Source organism: Aythya ferina, assembly GCF_964211825.1.
Source record: "Aythya ferina genome assembly, chromosome: 9".
Classification (NCBI taxonomy): Eukaryota; Metazoa; Chordata; class Aves; order Anseriformes; family Anatidae; genus Aythya; species Aythya ferina.
Genome location: NC_140305.1, coordinates 5,537,632 through 5,556,967, shown reverse-complemented (window position 1 = coordinate 5,556,967; position 19,336 = coordinate 5,537,632). Strand labels below are relative to the sequence as shown.

General features: G+C 40.2%; 1 protein-coding gene across 8 annotated transcripts in view; it reads left to right on the top strand.

Moving 5' to 3' along the window:
* Positions 1-1,671: 1,671 nt before the first annotated feature.
* Positions 1,672-19,336, top strand: part of RHBDD1 (rhomboid domain containing 1) — a 37,003-nt gene continuing 19,338 nt past the window's right edge. The window contains exons 1-6 of one of the 8 annotated variants that reach the window (XM_084529915.1): positions 1,798-2,234; positions 3,340-3,403; positions 3,807-3,884; positions 7,617-8,131; positions 10,394-10,526; positions 18,605-18,693. In XM_084529915.1, coding sequence (XP_084386041.1) covers positions 7,699-8,131; positions 10,394-10,526; positions 18,605-18,693 — 655 coding nt within the window. In that variant the 5' untranslated portion in view covers positions 1,798-2,234; positions 3,340-3,403; positions 3,807-3,884; positions 7,617-7,698. The other 7 variants (XM_084529921.1, XM_084529914.1, XM_084529917.1 and 4 more) reach the window with 7 other exon arrangements.

Below are 19,336 nucleotides of genomic sequence, written 5' to 3'. Positions count from 1 at the left end.
AACCTTTAGACAAAAAGGTAAAAGAAATCCATGAGGTGGACGGTGGCATGAGATTAAGTATAGAAAGCAGATTTTTTTTTTCTTAAAGAAAAAATAATTAAAGATATTTATGTAAGTAAAATAATACAGAAGATGTTTGGTTTTGTTTGATTGTCTTGTTTAGCAAACAGTTTTTGTAGAAGAAGAGGAAAATCTATATTTCAGATCTTAATGCAGTGTCAAATCTCACACTTGGGTAAAAAGTACAAGAACAATGGTTTTCTACATATGGGGCCAAATGATCACAGCATCATTCATTTACTTCACCTACCATTGTTCCTGTGACTTCTGTTCTTCCTGACTTACCAGTAAGGGCCCAAAAAGATAGAAAACGTAAGATTGCTTGGGATAACACAGGATGTGAATTAGGAATCTTCTAGGTCCCAGAAGAGAACCACAACCTCAAGACTTGTACATCCAGTAATAAGATCTGGACCTGCACACAGGCAATAAATACTGCATCGTTAAGAATTATAGACTGGAATTATGATTGCATGAAAATGGAGTACACTATTACAGAAAATGGTGCCAGTTATAGAAAACCTGGTGTATGTTAGAAAATCTATCAGTCTAGGCATTTGTAACTCCCACACCCTGTGATTTCTATGAATTATTATGATTAGCGTTAATTGTGGTAACAGATCTAAATGTGCCAAAACTAAAGACTTTAAGATAACGTGTCTAAATGGTGGCACACACAGAATCTGCCCTCCTCTTTTGGCTTCTGTTCATTCTTGGAAGAGAAGACTATGCTGAAGTTGCTTGTTTTGGCACAGTCTGCTCCTTTAACTTGATCTCCACCCTATTTCTAGGAATTCAGCCTCTTTCATGCCTGCCAGTCTGCTGAGCTGTGTGCTGTTTTTGGAAGGGCAGAATACAATTTTCATATAAATTCTATGACATACTTGTATGAATTGCCAAAATGTTCTCTGAAACCTAAGTGCCACATAAATGACAGCAAAATAGGGCCATTTACAAGTAGCTTTGGCTATGGATTTTGTATGATTCATTTCTAGACACATATTTGCACCACCAGCTTGCCAACATTTCTGTGATAACCTATTATTTTAGACATTTATCATTTGCTCAGTGTATTCCCTGCTGAATGCTAGTAACAAAGCTCACAGCCTAGGTATCTGCATTAAATTTGGGGAGTCACTAAACACCGGTGACCAGTTCTCCATACAAATAAAACTAATACGTTCATCCAAGCACCTTTAGTACTTAACAAAGCAGTTGAAGTATTACACTTATTGAACCAGCGCTTGAACATACAGGAGGTTTTCATAAAGAACCTAATTATGCGTTTTAATTGGATGAAGTACCAGTAGGCGGCATTTTCGCACGATTTATTGTACTGACACAATTCAAAGCCTCCCTACAGGCGAAATGCGGGGCCCACGGGCCCTACGCCCCCCCGCCTCAACCAGCCGCCGCCCTCAGCGCGCTGTGCCTGCACCGAGCGCCGCCAGCAGCGCGCGGCCGCCATCTTCCCACCCCCGCTCTGAGGCGCCGCGCCCCGCTCCGCCTCAACGCGCAGGCGCGGCTGAGGCGGAGCGCCGGGGGCGGGTCTCGAACCCGGATCCCTGCGCGCCGAGTGGCGGCCGGGTCACGTGGGGCGGCGGCGGGGCCGGGAGCGGGGCCGGGGCTGCGCGGGGAGCGTGAGTGGAGGGGAGGGGACGGGGGGGCGGGGCCGGGCCGCGGGTGGGGGGCGGGGGGCGCGGCTCTGCCTCCTCTCCCTCCCCCTCTTCCTCCTCTGTCTCCTCATCTTCCTCCTCTTCCTCTCCTTGTGCTTTTTCTTCCTTCTCCTCTTCCTCAGTGCCCGCTCGGGGGCCGTGCGAGGAGCCTCAGGGAGCGGGGGCTGTCGGCTCGCCCCCTCGGGCAGCGCCTTTACGGGCTGCGGGAAAGCAGCCGGGGCGTTGTTTGCATTTCTCCCATTTTTTTTTTAACCAGAACGACGTTCCCCTGTTCTGAAAGATCTCAAAAACAACCACAAAGAGCCCGCCAAGCGATGGGCGTGTGCTGAGGGGCGCAGGGGCGGGCAGTGGCACGGGCGCGTTGCTGGGCGCTCGGCTGCGGCGCTGCCATCACGAGGCCGGCTTCGTGCTCTGGGGCTCGAACTGCAGGCAGATGGCTGCTGAAGCGATAAAAACAAAGCACGAAGCTCGCCAGGGCCTTCCGGAGTAGTCAGGGAAGCACGGGTCGTTTCCAAGTTCTTGAGCTGAGCAGGGGAGGCTGCGCGTCTGCTCTGACTGCACCGTTTTTTTTATTATATCTGTATAAAGATTACGGTCAAATCCAAAAACATCCTGACCCTATTTAAAGTAATTAAACATCCACGAAGTTAAAAATCTAGCTGTGCCCTAATCTGAATCCCCTTTGTTTTGATGAGTGTGTATCTGTTCACAGCTGACACCCCCTCACCACCAGCAGAGTGATACAGCTGTATATGATGATGTTATTTCTCTAACTTAATTTATATATGTTCAGGTGTATCCTAGCATTTTGAGAAGTAGTTATTTGTTATCTGTTATGAGACGGGGGTAGTAAGAATGTTTGTCAAATCTTTTTGTGTCACTTTGTTCCCACAAAACTGGGAAGGAGCTTAATATGCCCATTGTCTCCCCCGCAAAATGGCATTATAATAGCAAGTAATTCTGACCAACTGACCACAGAGGTTCAAAAAGAGCTGACCTTTCAAAGAAAGAAACGCTCTATTGACTTTTTCTTTTTTATCTGTTTGATTATATGTGTCATATAAATTTAGAGGTATAGGGCTGTCTCCATTTTAGGATTCCAAAGCAATGAAACCAGTGGTGGCTCATGGCTGTTGTGTGGCCTCTGTTTGAATCTTGAACAGGCTTTTCCAATAAAAGAAAACAGTAATTGCTAATGAACTTAATTTCTAAGGAGAGTTACTAAAATGTAGACTCGCAAAATATAAACTTTAAAAATCTATAAAGGATCCTGCTTTTTTGTCTGCTTTGCACTGAAATGGCAGCAGAATTTCTGTTACATAAACTTAGATAAGCCCAAACTACTCTTTTTGATGGAAAGCTAAAACTACAATTAGTGACTAAACTAAGCTACATCCGTGAAAAGGGGGTGTGCATGTGTGTATGTGTATATATCCATAGGGATAGACTCATGAGAGGGATAGACCTAAGACAGCATTAGGTTGTTCCGTTTGGGGAGATTATTTATATTGCATCCTGAAAAGTGATGTGACCTTTGTCTCCAGAGGAGGAGGCAGTGAATATGACCAGTATGTGTATGACCGGTAAATACTTTTCACCACAGATAACGCCTTAGTTTTGAGGCACGTGAGCAAAGTATCCATTTCCGCAGTGGCTGCCTTTGAGAGGTAATGGAGAGGCTGAAAGATCAAGAAGGAATGAGCTTTGTGGTAGACATAGCCTTTAATGCAGTCATTTTATGTTAATATTTCACTTCGTGTTATTTCCTATCAGCAAGGTAGTTCCTGAATTATTTTGACGTTTTCTGATCTGTCATGCTGTCTGTTTTTCAGTTTCAAGTTCAGTATTTTGTGAATGGAAGCACCTTATGGCCTTTAAAGGCCCATTTTATTAATCTAGAAGTTATTCTCTATAAATTAATTACCTCTGTATCTACATCAGAAGCTTGCTTTTTGCTCTGAACTATGTAATTGACTATATATTTGAAAGCTTATTGTAACTGACCGACCGTGGTTGTCCTTCTGCTTGCATACATATTAAATATCATCGGGCTGCTTTTTTGTGTTTCAGATTGCTGAGGTTTTGCTTGCACTGATTTGCTTTTCTGTTTATTCTGCCTTCTGTTCCTGTCAAAATTTGAGGACAATAGTAAGTGTTTGCAGTTTGCTTGTGCTTCCATTGTAGGACTCTCCTTTTGCCTTAAAACCACTGCTACTTCCTCTGTTTTGTTCTTTGCTTGGGTAAGATTTTGTACCCCGAGACTGCGTCTTCATAGGCAAGTACTATGGGTCTGTTGAGCTTACAGGTAGTGAGGAGCAGGTTCTGCTCAGGATCTGACCTTTGCCCCTTTCACCCTGATGTGTGTGTGTATGTTTTTGATGTTGTTTTGTTTTGTTCTGTTTTGTTACTTTGGACAAGCTGCAGTCTGTACCTGGAAGCAGAAGGCCCACTTTTTTCTGGAATGCCCTGGGTTCCTTCCTAGAGCACGTGTCCTGGTTTGGCTCAACCTGAAAAGAGACCAAACAGTTCGTGCCCACTGCAGAGAACAAGTGAAACCAGAGGGAGCAATGGAGAGGTTCACTTCAAAATCAGACTCCCAAGCCAAACAAAAGCATTAACACTGGCATTTTTTTCTGTCAGTGGAGGTTCCACAGTATTGAGGTTCCTCCTTACAAATGAGTTTTGGAAGGCAAGAAGAGCCCAGTGGTTCTGGAGAGAAGCTGGCAGGGCTTCTTAAGGTCAGCATGTGCCATGCAGGTAAAAGCAAAATCTGTAGGTCACAGTTGTATCCACCCTCTGTATGAAAAGACAGGTCGCACTTTTTTGTCAATTCATAAAACCTAGGCCTATATCACATTGTGATTTTGGAGGAGAAGCACAGTGGGCTGGGTTTTGTTTCACATAAATACAAATGAAAACTTCAGGCTAGAGCATCTACAGTTCTGTCTGTTCTGGGGGGAACAAGGCTGTAAGGAGATTCTTTTCCTCTAACTTCAAACTATAGTTGAAGGAAGAGACCGTGTAACATTTCATTTTAACTGGTATTTACTAAAATATGTATTTTATTACATGATTTTTCAGTAATATGAGGCTGCAATATTGTAGGGGTGCCAAGCAAGCAAGGGGGTTTGTCACAGTAAAAATAATAGCTGAAATGCATTGCACTTGGTTAGTACAAAACAAACAAATACATTCCAAGAATGTTTAGTTCGGACATTTATCTTGAGTAGGTGACAAAAATGCAGACACGTGGCAGTCTCAACGCAAGACAAATGTCCATTTCAAGTCTGTTCTGGAAATTTGTACATTTTGAAGTGGGTGGCATGTTTTCAAAAGAAAAGGAATAAATGCTTCATTGTTTTGAGTCTTCGTTAGGCTTTTAATAAACAAAGTAGAGGCTGAGGAAGAATGTTCAAGCAGTTGAAAGCTCTGTAGATTTTAAGTGAGTTGCATTCCAGAAGGCTCTGAAATAACTAGTTTTTCTTTCTTTATGTATTTGTCCTTTATAATCAAATGCATGGGGTGTCTTGGCTTATGTTTGTGCCCCCAGTAACAGGAGCGATTTGTAATACCCAGCACAGCTGTCATCGTGGAGCAGCCCGTGCCCTGAGCCGTGCTGCGTGCAGGCTGCTCTTCCTGGGTGCACGTGTGTTAGAAGTGTGAATGCTGGGACCATCAAAAGGGGGGAAAGCCTTTAAAAAGCAAGAGTGTGAATTACTTGGCGGTGTGAACAATGCGGGACGGCAGCGCTCTGGGGTTTCCACAGAACTTGTGCTGAAGCCACGTTGACTTTTACATTCAACAGTTTTTGTCAGCCGTTCTGGGGTGAGGAAAATGCCGCTGTGGCAGTGGTAAAAGAGAAGTCAGAGGGTTGGGCAGATGAATGCAAGAAGATTTTGGAGGGTTGGTACACCTGGCATGTCATACAGAAAGAGAGGATGACATTAATTAAAGCTTCTGATTAGCTAAGGGCTTTGCTTACAACATCGACATTAAAAAACAACAGCTGACAATGTTGATTATCCTCTACAACAACTGATTTACATTTTAAGAGGCCTTAGCTCATTTGGACTTTGTAGGGACTGCAGCTGTGGTCTCTGTAGTTAACGAGGAGGATTTGAAACCAGTTTCTGAAGGTACCAGTGTGGTTTGGTTATGTGCTCGGGAAGCCTGGCCCGGAGTGGGTTTCTGCTGTTTCCACTCTGCTTTGGACAGGGCTTAGGCATTGTGGAGCATCTCGCAGATTAGACCATGGGAAAAAATGCAGTGAATTTCCTCTCATTGTAACAAATAAGTTTATTTGCATTCTGTTCTACTGCGCTGGCTTTGAGAATGCCAGCATTTTTTTCTTCTCTTAAAGTGCTATGCTACACACAAATGCAATTTGAAGAGAAATCCAGAGGCTGGAGTGACTTAAACTTAATTTGATCAATTATTTGATGTAACTGTACTGGGTGAACTGCTGTGGAAGCATGTACTGCTTTTGTTTACGTTGAGGTAGAGGAGATAGGCTGGGCTGGAGACAATCTTTTCAGATGTTCAACCCTGTGCAGGCTTTGTATTCCTTTTGCTATTATAGGATGACAGAAATCAGAGGTGATTTCCCTCTCAGTTTATTAATGATGCTCTGAATGCCTAGAGAAAAATGTTTGCAGACATAGCAGCTGTCTGTAAAAAAAGCCAATTTTAGTAAATCCCACTAGGAATAATGTGGGATGTTAAACTTTGCATTGGGAGCTGTTGGCCTTTTCCCCCTTATACAGGTGTCGTTTTTTTCTGCCGTTCTCCAGAAGAATGAGGTGTTGGTTTATCCAAAATAAAAATCCTTACAGAGGAAGTGTTTGAGTTGATGAGTTGGAAAGGAATTTAACCAAAATAAATAAGTATATTGATAGTTTATTTGAACTATTTTAGCATATAATGGAGAAGGAAGTGAATGGGATGCTAAGATGTGTATCAGGATATTCAGGAAGTTTCATCGGAAACCTGATGGGGAAGTTTGGAAGAATAACTGTATTTTGCTGGCTCCGCTTAGTTTTGAGTAATGAATTGTGAATCTTTAATAGTTGAGCAAAGAACTGGCATCCTATAAGTGGAGAAGTCTGGCCACCTTGTTGTGCCCTTCTGGAGAGTTTTGAGAAGTAAAAATAGTGCTGGCCAAGTTTGGCCGGCCCTGAGAACCTACTCGAAATTTCTTGTCACTCCTTTCATCTGTAGGCAGGCCCACAGCACAGTCTCTGTGCCCGTTTGTTCTGTGTTCTCCCAGCGCAGGTACCCCCTAGTTGGAGTTCTAGACTACAAAAACAAGAACAATTTTCAGAGCTTACTGTTAGGATATGTAGCCGTGTCTGTGTTACTCTTTGAAATGGTAACTTTTAATTTTGATTCAGAGCTTGTGCTGAATATTTATAAAAGTTGGGATTAAGTCATGAAAAAAATTACACATGTAGCAAAGATGGGAGGCCTGAAAATTGAGGCTCTCTAGAGATTTTTTTTTTATTATTATTATTATTTATTTATTTATTTATTTTTTACCAGTTTCCTGCCTGAAAGTTTAGAGATTATAAGTGAATCAAGGTAGTAACGAAAAGATGTCTAGCACACCCAGGAATTTTGTAGATGAAATAGTCTGTCCAGTGCCACTGGAGGGAGGTTGCAGATTCCTTTTTGTCATAATGCTTGTCTGGGTTAACTGTATAAATGCATTTTATTTTTCTTACACTGGTTTAAAAATTGTGACTTTTTTTTTCTCACTTGATTTTTTTTCTGATTAAGAGGTGTCTCAGCTGATGAAATTGAAGAATTTATGTTTTCTTAACTGCATTGAGCTTGAAAACACCCCTGTTTCTGTATTATAATAAAGTTGTTTTTCTCTTTCAGAATTTCCCAAACGTGTATGGTCTTGGATTTGAACAAAAGTCTACAAATCAGAATCAACTTTGCATTTGAGTAAGAAGTGATAATGCAACGAAGACAGGGAAGAGTCAATGCTGGACTGCTTTTGCTGCTTTATCAAATTTCTCAAGTTGGACTTCAGAACATTCCTTCTGTTACCCTTGCAGTGCTTGTGCTGAATATTTTTTTATTTCTGAATCCTGTGAGACCGCTGCATGAAGTATGTATCAGTGTCAACGAAGGCTTCTACAGACAGAACTGGCAACGCTTACTGCTTTCTCCTGTCCACCATGCAGATGATTGGCATTTGTATTATAACATGATTTCCATGCTCTGGAAGGGGATAATGTTGGAAAGAAAGCTTAAGAGTGTGTGGTTTGCTTATATAATTGCCGTGTTTTCAGTGCTGATTGGAGTTGTTTATATGGCGCTGGAATTCATGCTTGTGAAAATTCTGAATGATCCTTCGTATGAAATGAATTGTGCCGTGGGTTTCTCAGGTAAGTTGGTCCAATTTAAATATGTGAAAATGAACATTTATAGGTACTAGCAATATTTTTGAATGTAGCAGATGGACACGTGTCCAGCCGTATGCACACATATGTTATGCCACTCAAGTAATCCTTTCTTATTTAAAGCATGTGCTCTGGGGATGTACACGGTGTGTTTGAGTACATGCTTGTATGACCAGCACAGTCTTTACCCAAAAACATGACAAATATGATGACCTCTGCAGAATCATGGTTCCAGCTGGTGTTCAGTGTCACTGACTAGCCAAAGTCTGGAACTTCTTGTTTGCTGATGTTCATGATGCTTGTTAGTTGGCTCTAGAAAAGCCCATTGCATGACTGTTATTTCTGAGCATCTTTGCTGGTGTGAGCTGTGCACTATAAGTCAGGCCTTTAGCTTCAAATTGTAAACAGTTCATGCCTGTCTTAATTTTTCTGCTAGAAACAATCAAGCAGCTGCTTGTAGTCATCTTCCAGGTCACATCTTCTTATTTGGGAAGTCAGAGTTTCAAGTTGATGAATTCCTTTAATAAAGTCTGAAGTGAAGGGGAGTAGTAGCACTGCTCTCCTAGGTACATAGAGGGTTTTTCCTTGATGCCATTGGGACTTAGAAAAGGGGGGTTTGCCATTTAATTCTATCTCCGAGGAAGGTGTTGATGCTTTTTAGGTTTCCCTGTGGTACTCAGGGCGGCACTAGGCTGAAACATCCTGGTAGTTGCTCATTTGGAGCTTCAGTACTCCCTGGTCACCCACCTTTTGGTAACAAGGCAGGCCCGGTTCTAGTACTGGCCTCTGTCATGGCTGTAACGGCCCTGAGCACAACCTCTTCCTCTGTCTAGGGGATCTGGCTGCCTTGCTCAAGGACAGCTTTGATATGGGACACTGCGAGCCATCTCAAGCTGGTGGGAAAAGAGCTGAGAAGCTTTTGCCTGGCAGCTGCTTTTAAGCTTAGACCCTCGGCCTTGTCCCTGGCATAGCGATGCTGTATCCATGCGTGTGTCTGGCCGTGTGCCTTGCTGACCTGGGCCTCCAGCTGGGTGTCCTGAATTCCTTGGGCCCTGCTTGTCAAAAGGGTCAGCCTGGCAATCTGGGCTCTTGGAGTTTTAGGATGACTGGATTATTTATTTACTTCTTTTGCAGCTGGATAAAATAGGCCAGGTCCTTGTCCCCCTAGTAGGAACATGACAATACAGCAGGCATAGGCCCTTCCAATAGGTGCTTAAGCCTTAAATAAAATAAAATGAATTGAAGCTGTGCACAGAGGATTCTGGTGAGTCAAGGGTGAATTGGATAGAGGCAACTCCTGAGCTATGTACTGCTATCGAATATTTCTCCCCTTGAGTAAATTTATAGTTTCTGAACCAGGTCCAGTTTTATCAGCAGCAAATAGTATGCGTGTGCGTGCATGCATAAAAGCGTTTCTTTTTAAATTTGTTCCTAAAATAAGAATATTTACATCACTGGTTAGAGGAGTTTTGCCATTTCATGTTTTCTGTAGTTTTAGGAGGGGGAGAACCTTTTTCATGTTTTCTTTATTTAGCGTATCTGAATTCGTGTCCAACTCGGTTATCTTTTCCATATTAAAGTATTTTACTTCTCAATTCTATGGATTTTTCAGGCAATTGTGTTAGATTTCTCTCCAGAGTAACTTTTTCAAAAAAATGTTGGATGTTCTGATAAATTATGTGAATTAATTCGATCACATCAGCTCTTACTTGCATGATAGAGCAGTGGGAGTCAATTAGAAATTGTTGTGTTTAAAGGTGATTTATCTAATTTTTCTTTTCAGAAACAAGTGATCTGGAGCATATGTAAGATTTTTTTTCCATTAATTCTGAATTTTTGAGCTTACTGTTGAGCTTCACAAATGCATTTGTCTTGTTTTCAGTCATGGCTTTTTTCAACTCGTTTGAGTTCAATAATTTTGTCCATTATTATAACTAGAACTTTTTGTTTCTATTGTTTTGATTACTTTAATAACTACAGTAAATAGGTGCATTTAAAAAACAAAAACAACTTCAAATTGGCTGTCATATGTAAATTTTTAATACTTTTTTTCTTAAGTGACTGAAAATTATCACTGACAAAACAGCTTAGAGCTGTTGTTCTGGCATGCAACAGTATTGCTTCCTGGTGCTGTGAACCTGCATGGTATTGCAGTTTCAGTAGTTAATTCATTTTGGTAGTTAAGTCACTGTTCATTTTTTTGGGCACGCATACTTCTCTCTTGATGTGATTTGTTTTTGTTCGCAGGAGTCTTGTTTGCTTTGAAAGTTCTTAACAACCATTACAATCCAGGAAGAGTCAGCAGTGTCCTTGGATTGCAGATATCCAGCAAATACGCCTGTTGGGTGGAGCTGGTGGCTATTCATTTAATTTCCCCAGGGTAAGTGCATTCAATTCTTTGAAGTTAGTAGAAGAGATTTGGGTTTTCAGAAGTAGTTTGAAATGTTTTATGAAGTAAGAGTAGTTATCTGATACCCAAATTGTGCACTGGGGCTACACTATGCTTCTTTCTGTAACACCTTTTGACCACGTTTCAAAATGAGAAACTGGAGTACCGTGTTTAGAAGGTATTGTGAACTATTGGAGGGAAGGTGTGAAATGTTGATGGTCAAGGAAAAGGCACATGCACTTTCAGTAAAATAACCTAACCATGGGATACGTGACTATTTCTAAATAATCTATATTGACAGTGTTGATCTGAGCTAGTTTTACAGATTATTTTTGGCAATTTAAGATGCTTATTAGAGTGTTTAATCTCAAAAAATTAGGTGACCTAGCAAACTGAGAACTACCCAACTACCCCAGTTAAAGACCAATAGCACAGGGACAAGTCTTCATCCTGCGAACAGAGATGCAGATCGCTGTCACAAACATTCATGGCTGACAATTGAAATCAGTTGTAACGCATTATGAATCAGCAGTGAATATTAGTTGCTTAATTTGTATGGGTTCAAGGATCCAAAAGAGCTCACTCTCAAAGCAAATCACAGTCAAAAGAGGTAAACGTAATAGGAATAATGAGCTTTGCATTAAAAACCAGAACATCTACGTATATTTGAAAATAGAGGAACATTCTGAAAAATCTGGTTTTGCATTCTACTTTTTTTCATTTCACTTGTATACCTCTCAGCTTTACCCCTGGTGTGGCCTCTCTTGTCAGTAAAAATATCTTGCATTGCTCTGACATTTTTAACCTCGTGAAATCTTCTCAATGTATTTATTTTCCTATTTAGTCTGCCTTTTTAATTGCTTGTTTAATGCCTAAGGATATCACTGAGTCTTCACTGGTTATCAGTTAGATTTACTGTTGAACTTTTTTATTGATGAGAACTGTTCCTCTGGAAAAAGAGGGCTTAAAAAAAAATGGGGGGATGTTGGGAGTGGCATTATATGGTGAAAACCATTTTCTGTTGTTTTGGTTTGTCAAACAGCTTTTACTTTCCTATATTATGTTCCCAATTTATTACAAAATTAGTAACAAATTTCCAACTTCCAGTTAAAGAAGCAGCAGTGTTTTCGTGTACACGGTTGTGTAAAACAAGTTGTCTTATACTTATGCAATCATTTAATTTGGTTTAATTTGCATTCAGATAGGTTGCTTAGCACTGGTAAATTGACTACATGCCCTTCTTTCTAAGCAAGATTAAATTTAGAAGCAGAGGCAATAAATTGTAATGTGCATGTGACTATGTGGTTGAGTTAATATGGAAATGAATTGTGTGTATAAACACATGGATTTCATCCTATTGTTTCAAGAAATTCATTATTTTTCAAAGATAAAGCCAGCCTAGATTCTTGTACTATGTCACTTACCTTACTTGTTTATTTGTTTAGTGATTATATGCCTCCTAGCAGAGCATCAGTGGACATGATGGAAGTAAGTTCTTGTCATGGAAGACTGTGACAGTGGCTAAACTAAAGACAAACTTTTGTTGCTAAATAAATGGCTTTGTCCTGTGATAGACTAGGGTACTTAAATGGTGATTCCTACCAGCCTTTTGGGTTTGTTGTTAGGTGGAAATTGGAGAAATGAAGTAATACAGGTGTAGGTTTTTGTTCTCTTCTTTCATGTGTGCTGCTGGGTGACTGTCACCACAGAATTGGAATAAGTCAGGACAAATGCAGTAGCAGCAAGGAGTTGATTTGAATTCAGTATAAGAATACTGGAACATTATTCATATAAAAATAATACCGGGAGATGCTTGTAAACATCTGATCAGAATCAGATAGATGAAGCGTAAATCTTGTTCAAATGGCTTTCCTGTAATGATAGCAATTTTCATGGAAACTACACAGTCAAATGAAAAGTCTAGTTAATTCTGTTTAGAAGATTTTGTTCAAGTAATGTGCGCATCAGCTTGATGGCAGATTTCTTCAGGAAACGGTATTTAGACATATTGCATAATTATCATTGGTATGAAGTGAATGGTTGAAATAAGATCTCTGGGGAGATCTACATTTTCAAACAAAAATTAGATGAGACATCATTTGAATTTCTTTATACCAGAGAGAACATTATTTAATATTGATAAAGCTCATTGACATTTAGGAAATAAGCATGCAATTTAAAAAGTCAAGAATCCTGTTTTTATTCCCACTCGAAGTTCAGTTTGCATTATGCAAACTATAAGTTATACCATAAGCAATAATTCTGTCAGTTTTTCAGCAGGAGAAAAGGCAGTAGTTTATCTTGTTGCAATCAGAAGAACATTTATTAGTCCAACAGTCTAATAACAGTCAACTTAGAAAAATATACATTCAAGTCAAGATATTGCTATTATTACAAATAATGTAAAAATACTATTTTGGAATTTGATAATGGAAGTTGCTCTATGGCTTCTAGGGTTTTTAACTATATACAGGATTATTTCACAATATACAAAAAGCAGAAAACAGAAGTAACCTCAATTTTCTGGATTAGATTTGAGTGGAGTTTATCATACAAGTGAAAGGAGCCTTAGTAATGTGATTGGACAAGAGTTTCACACAACTTTTGTGCTGTTCTATAAACTATATTTGTTCACTTCAGCTAAAATGACATTTAATTTGAAAACTTGCATGTTGTCCTGCTTTGTAGAAACAGTTGTAGTTTTGCTATTAGCTTTAATGTCAGCAGATAAAACTCATACAGTCTCGTAGGCCAGAAATCCATTATGCAAATTTTTTGAAAAGCCAGTCTACTGGAAATTAAAATTCACTGTAAAATGTCAAGAAGGTTGACATTGACACTGAAGTATTATCAGGAATTAATGGTTCAATTATATTTGAGTTCATTGGAAACAGGAATATCCACTTTGGGTAAGGCATGCGGTTAGAAGAACATTAATTGCATGTGTGAAAGTTATTTTATCCAGTTTACTTATATTGAATAATTCCAGTCTACATATTTTCATTAAATAAGAAACATTATAGGGGATCTGAATGAACCTGATATCAGAATGAATGCTTTGAGCAATAACTGCAAAAGGACAAGCATGTATCTCTATACACACATACTTTTATAACCATAAATGTTAATACTCATCAGCATTTAGTATAATGTGCTTCCCAAGATCACCACTATACCAAACAGATCTTTGCAGGGGCTTGGCAGCCTCACATTTTCCCTTGCTAAGCCTGGGCAGTGGGCCCGAACCCAGCGGGGTTTGGGAGGCCTCTGCCCCTCTGGGTGCGAGGACAGGTCCCTCCAGGCTCTGCCGCTCTGGTGTCCTCAAGCCTCTTGCTGCAACGTGTTTGTTACCACTTACTCTATGGGTTGGGAAGGTGCAGAGTTTGTTCATTCCTATTTCTGGCTCTTTTGCGTTTTTTAAATATGTTGTATCCATGAGAGGTTTAGTCAATGGGCTAAGTAATAGTGGTTCCTTCAGTCTTTTCCCAGAAGCCGTAGGCTTCTTGGTTCTGTTGCGTTTGGCTTAATTTTCCAGCTGAGACCTACCACTGTTGAATAGAGTGGGAAGTTTTACTTCATTTTGCTTTCAGGCAGCGCTCCTGTCTGTGTGTTCGCAGTGAAATCCTTGTTTCCCGTAGCAGTGTGGCCTGCTGAGCCCTGCTTTGTTGTGTGGCTCGCTGCATGTGCCGGCTGCTCTCCTGCAGCTCTCCCACTAGCCAGTCCCCTCCAGTCTGCTCGGATAGCTGATTTCTGGGACGTGTTCAGAACTTCATGCCTGTCTTTGAATTACATCCTAATGCTTTGTCACTGTGTCAAGGTTGCTTTAAATTATAATGCCATCTCCTGTCACTCGTGTAGCTTCTCTCAGCTTGTTGTCATTTGCAAACAATACTTAGTATAGACTCTCGTGGAAATCCACTTGGTTCATATCCTTAGTTTGATAATGAATCACTGATAAGCATTGAGCCGGGTTTTTTGGCCAGATATGTATCTGCTTAGTGTAGTCTTTCTGCTCAAAGTGTATGAAAAACCCTCCTCGAGAGAAATGCCATGAGACAGTGCTTCATTCTTACAGCCTGGCATCTGATGTTTCTCCCTTCCTTGGGAGCCTTGGTGCCCTGTCAAAGGAGGGAACGTGGGGGGTTTGACTGACTTCTTCGTGACATAGCTGTTTTCTGCTTTTGATGTTACTTACTTGAGTATAGAAATGCCCTTCCAGTCTTCCAAAACCTAACCTATCCTCAAAACATCTGCAAAAGACAGTCTGACTACTTCAGAATTTAGCTGTATGTTTAACTTGTTATTTCATTTGTTTGCATAGAGTGGCTTGTGTTGCGAAGCGACCTTAAAGATCACCTGGATCCAACCCCTATGCCCATGGCCCACCAGCCCAGGCTGCCCCCAGCCCCATCCAGCCTGGCCTTGGGCACCTCCAGGGATGGGGCACCCGCAGCTCCTCTGGGCAACCTGTGCCAGTGTCTCACCACCCTCTGAGTGAAGAGTTTCCTCCTAACATCTAATCTAAATCTCCCCTCTTTTAGTTTAAAACCATTCCCATTGTCCTATCACTTCCATTGTGAGCTTTTAATAAAAATTTAAAAAATAAAAAAAAAAAAAATTCTATCATGAGCTTGAAGTTTTTAATAGAATAACTGGTTTTCTTTGTAAAATTGCATAGTGTCTATGTTTTTTAGTTGTTACATTTAGGAAATGCCTATACAGATCTTTTTCATACTATAGATTACACATTAGAAAAAAAAAATATTAAGTCACCATTAGAGTAAATTAGAATATAATATGTTCTGAGATATTGTTGTAAGAAGTGATGTTTGCTTAACGTGGATGAACCGTTAAGCATTTCCCTAATATAAGGGTTTCTGTCTTTATGGTACATAATTGCTTTTCCTAAGTAACTACAAGTTGTGTGTTTGTGTTTGCCACACAAATTGTACGACAAGATATATGAAGGTTTGGTTTACCAAATATACTTACTTTGTTATGTCAGTGGTAGTGTGTATGTGTGACAGTGTACCTGATACCATTTTTGCTTTAGGACAAGCTGTTTAAACATCTTAATTATTAGTGCATTCTCCTTGAATATAATAAAACAAGTATTAGGTTAGTGTACTAGGTGCCTAATCATTGTTCAGTAGACATGAAGTGGAATTTATCCCCTGAAAGACTTTTGAAAGTTGAAGGTTTCTGATTGTACATACTGTATAAATACGCATCTTCACTGTGTTGCAAGCAAAGACTTTGATTCTGGGCTTCGTGGAACAGTGTTGTGCTTAGATAAGCATAAAATTTGTTTAAAACACTGCCAGTAATATAGGTGAATCGATTGCATGTTGCTGTTTTCTGGTGTAAGGCATCTTGAAGTATGTAACGTTTTTTGCATACAGGCATTCTCCATGTCAGGGATATGTGTTTGCTAATTTGGAAAATCTCTTCCAGAAAAAACTGTTTGGAAAATAAGTTCATTTATAAATCCCTAATTTTGCTAACTACCTCTTACCTATACATTTTTACAGCAACATTTATGCTACTGCTTGCTTGTGGGAGAGTTGCAACTCTGTGTAGCAGAACTCAAGTTTGTGGTTTAGTAGGTGGCAAAGGAGTGAATTTAAATCTGATCTTTATCTCCCTCTAGTGGCACATGCTTTCTCTCACTTCTACTAGTGGTGTCTGGAAGTTTTACCATCACGAGTGCATATGGTATCATTACGATATCTGTTTTGGATTTTTGACCAGAATGTGAAATGTATGTTTAAATCTATTTTTACTTCAGACAGAAGTTACTTTTCTGCTTTATAAAGGGAAAGGGGGGAAAAAAAGATACAGTGGTATTTGTTGTTTGGACAGCCACTATAAATATAGTGGGCTGATTTATTTATAATCGTGTATTTCAGGAAATGTTTTTTCTTAAAAAAAAAAAAAAAAGTGGCTTCGGCAAATTCAAAACAGATATGTTATGAATTTTTCACTAAACTCCTAATTTGAGTGCTGAAAATTAGTTTATGAATTTATCAAATCACAATATTCATGGTGACACTTGAAGCAAATTTCCTCATTTATCCTACATTTATTTCAGAATTTCAGAATTTTCTAGGTTGGAAGAGACCTCAAGGTCATCGAGTCCAACCTCTGACCTAACGCTAACAGTCCCCACTAAACCATTTCCCTAAGCTCTACATCTAAACGTCTTTTGAAGACTTCCAGGGATGGTGACTCCACCACTTCCCTGGGCAGCCTGTTCCAGTGCCTCACAACCCTTTCAGTGAAGAAGTTCTTCATAACACCTAACCTAAAACTCCCCTGGCGCAACTTCAGCCCATTCCCCCTCGTCCTGTCACCAGGCACGTGGGAGAACAGACCAACCCCCACCTCGCTACAGCCTCCCTTGAGGTACCTATAGAGAGCGATAAGGTCGCCCCTGAGCCTCCTCTTCTCCAGGCTGAACAAGCCCAGCTCCCTCAGCCGCTCCTCGTAGGACTTGTTCTCCAGGCCCCTCACCAGCTTCGTCGCCCTTCTCTGCACCCGCTCAAGCACCTCGATGTCCTTCTTGTAGCGAGGGGCCCAAAACTGAACACAGTACTCGAGGTGCGGCCTCACCAGAGCTGAGTACAGGGGGACGATCACCTCCCTAGCCCTGCTGGTCACGCTGTTTCTGATACAAGCCAGGATGCCGTTGGCTTTCTTTGCCACCTGAGCACACTGCTGGCTCATATTCAGCCGACTATCCACCATCACTCCCAGGTCCTTCTCTGCCTGGCAGCTCTCCAAACACTCATCTCCCAGCCTGTAGCTCTGCTTGGGGTTATTGCGCCCCAGGTGCAGGACCCGGCACTTGGCCTTGTTGAACTTCATGCAGTTGACCTCAGCCCATCGGTGCAGCCTATCCAGATCCTCCTGCAGAGCTTTCCTACCCTCAAGCAGATCGACACACGTGCATAGCTTGGTGTCATCTGCGAACTTACTGAGGGTGCACTCGATGCCCTCGTCCAGATCATCGATGAAGATATTAAATGCTTCCATGATATTATGCTTCCATGTTGGTGATTTCTCAAGATTTTTCATTCATTTCTCAAGTCTTTTCATTCCATATAAAAATAGGCAGTGACAAGTTTTTAAAAGCAATTGTTGATAAATTTAGAAACAAAAAATTGGGTTTCAGTATTTCACTCATTGTTCTTTTACTTTTGAAAGCACTGTTTTACAAACATGTTGCAACAGGTATGCAGTTATGGTTAAGATAAACTCACAGTGGGGTTGTATTGATATTACAGTAGTAAAGTACTGTATTCATGCTTTCACTTGAAATAATTTTGGTAGATCCTACCAGGACATTTTGGTGCAATTCTGTGGATTTAAGTTCCATGTGAATTAAAACTAGTTTACTACCTCAATAAGACTTAAGTTTAAATGCTTTTAGGGAACCAATATTCTATCTGCTAAACAAGCAACTCAAGGGATCTCTCCAATTAGCTTCTGGCTTTTTCAGGATATTTGTTACATGCTTTTCTTTAACTGTATATACCCACCACTTCTAGGGTATTCATGAAGAAAGAAAACTTGGCACTTTGGTTCAAATTGATGTTGCTTAGTTCAAATTGATTGTGTAGGATACTTTTATAAATCATGAAATGAGGAAAATAAATAACTCTTGTAAGGAGCACTGTATTAAACTACATGATTAACTTTATAGCTCAGTCTTTAATTTGTTGTGGCCACACTTCTCAGGCACAGCTGGGAGTGAGGTTTGCTTGGAGCTTTTCCTCAAAATGAATAAGGTTTAAAAATTTTTTTTTTGCAAACTGCACATGTGGGTTTAATCAGTAGTTAACACTAATAGCTAATATTAGAAATCAGACTGGGTAGGTCAGAGCAGAAATTAATACATGTTTGTATTGTCCTGGGTCTGTGCAAGGAAGTCACTCTTCTATGCTTAGTTACTCAGGGACTTCCTAGGTTACAGCAAACTTTGCACTTCCCCTAAAGGATTCCTACCGAAAAAAAAAATAAATCTTTCTTTCCATCACTCACAAGATTATTATTATCATTTTTTTTAGGACTTCTTTTGCTGGGCATCTGGCAGGGATTCTTGTTGGCCTGATGTACACCATGGGACCTCTGAAAAAGATCATGAAAGCCTGTGCAGGTATATAATTTGGTTTGGTTTGTAAAATCTGCATGAGCCACTTTTAGTCTTAAAAATTCAGTAAACCTTATATATTTGCAGACATGGAGGCAATTCCAGCAGTTTTTAGGGGATTAAAGATACACTGATAAACTGAATGCAGAAGCACTTTGTCTTTACTTGTTCTTACCTGTGTTAAAGGTGCCTTTCAGGTGCCATGTTTATAAAATACATATTTAAAGTAAAATCTTTCATGTAAGATGCCAATGGAAATGTCATTTTAAATGGAATCATGAAGCTGTAGATGTATGTCAGAACACAGTGTGTTTCTATGGCGGGTTTCTGTTGCTTATATCCATTCATGTGGAAGCTGCTAAATTTCAAAAAAAGATTGTGGGATGCTTGAGAAATTGTTGCAAGATTCCCCAGGCTTTCCAGTAGTGAGATGATATGGCTTTTCATATTGTAGAAGTAATTTTTTAAAGGTAGAATCTTTAGACGTCGTCAGACAAACAATTTTCAATATAGCCCTACAAACTTTCATATGAACATGCCCTTAAACTTCAGTGTGTTAATTAGAAACCTAAGCCCTGTTACGACAGTTGTGCTGGGCGTGGTTGTCAGAATACTTTTTGTCTGATTACTTAAGTTGGGCACCTTATTT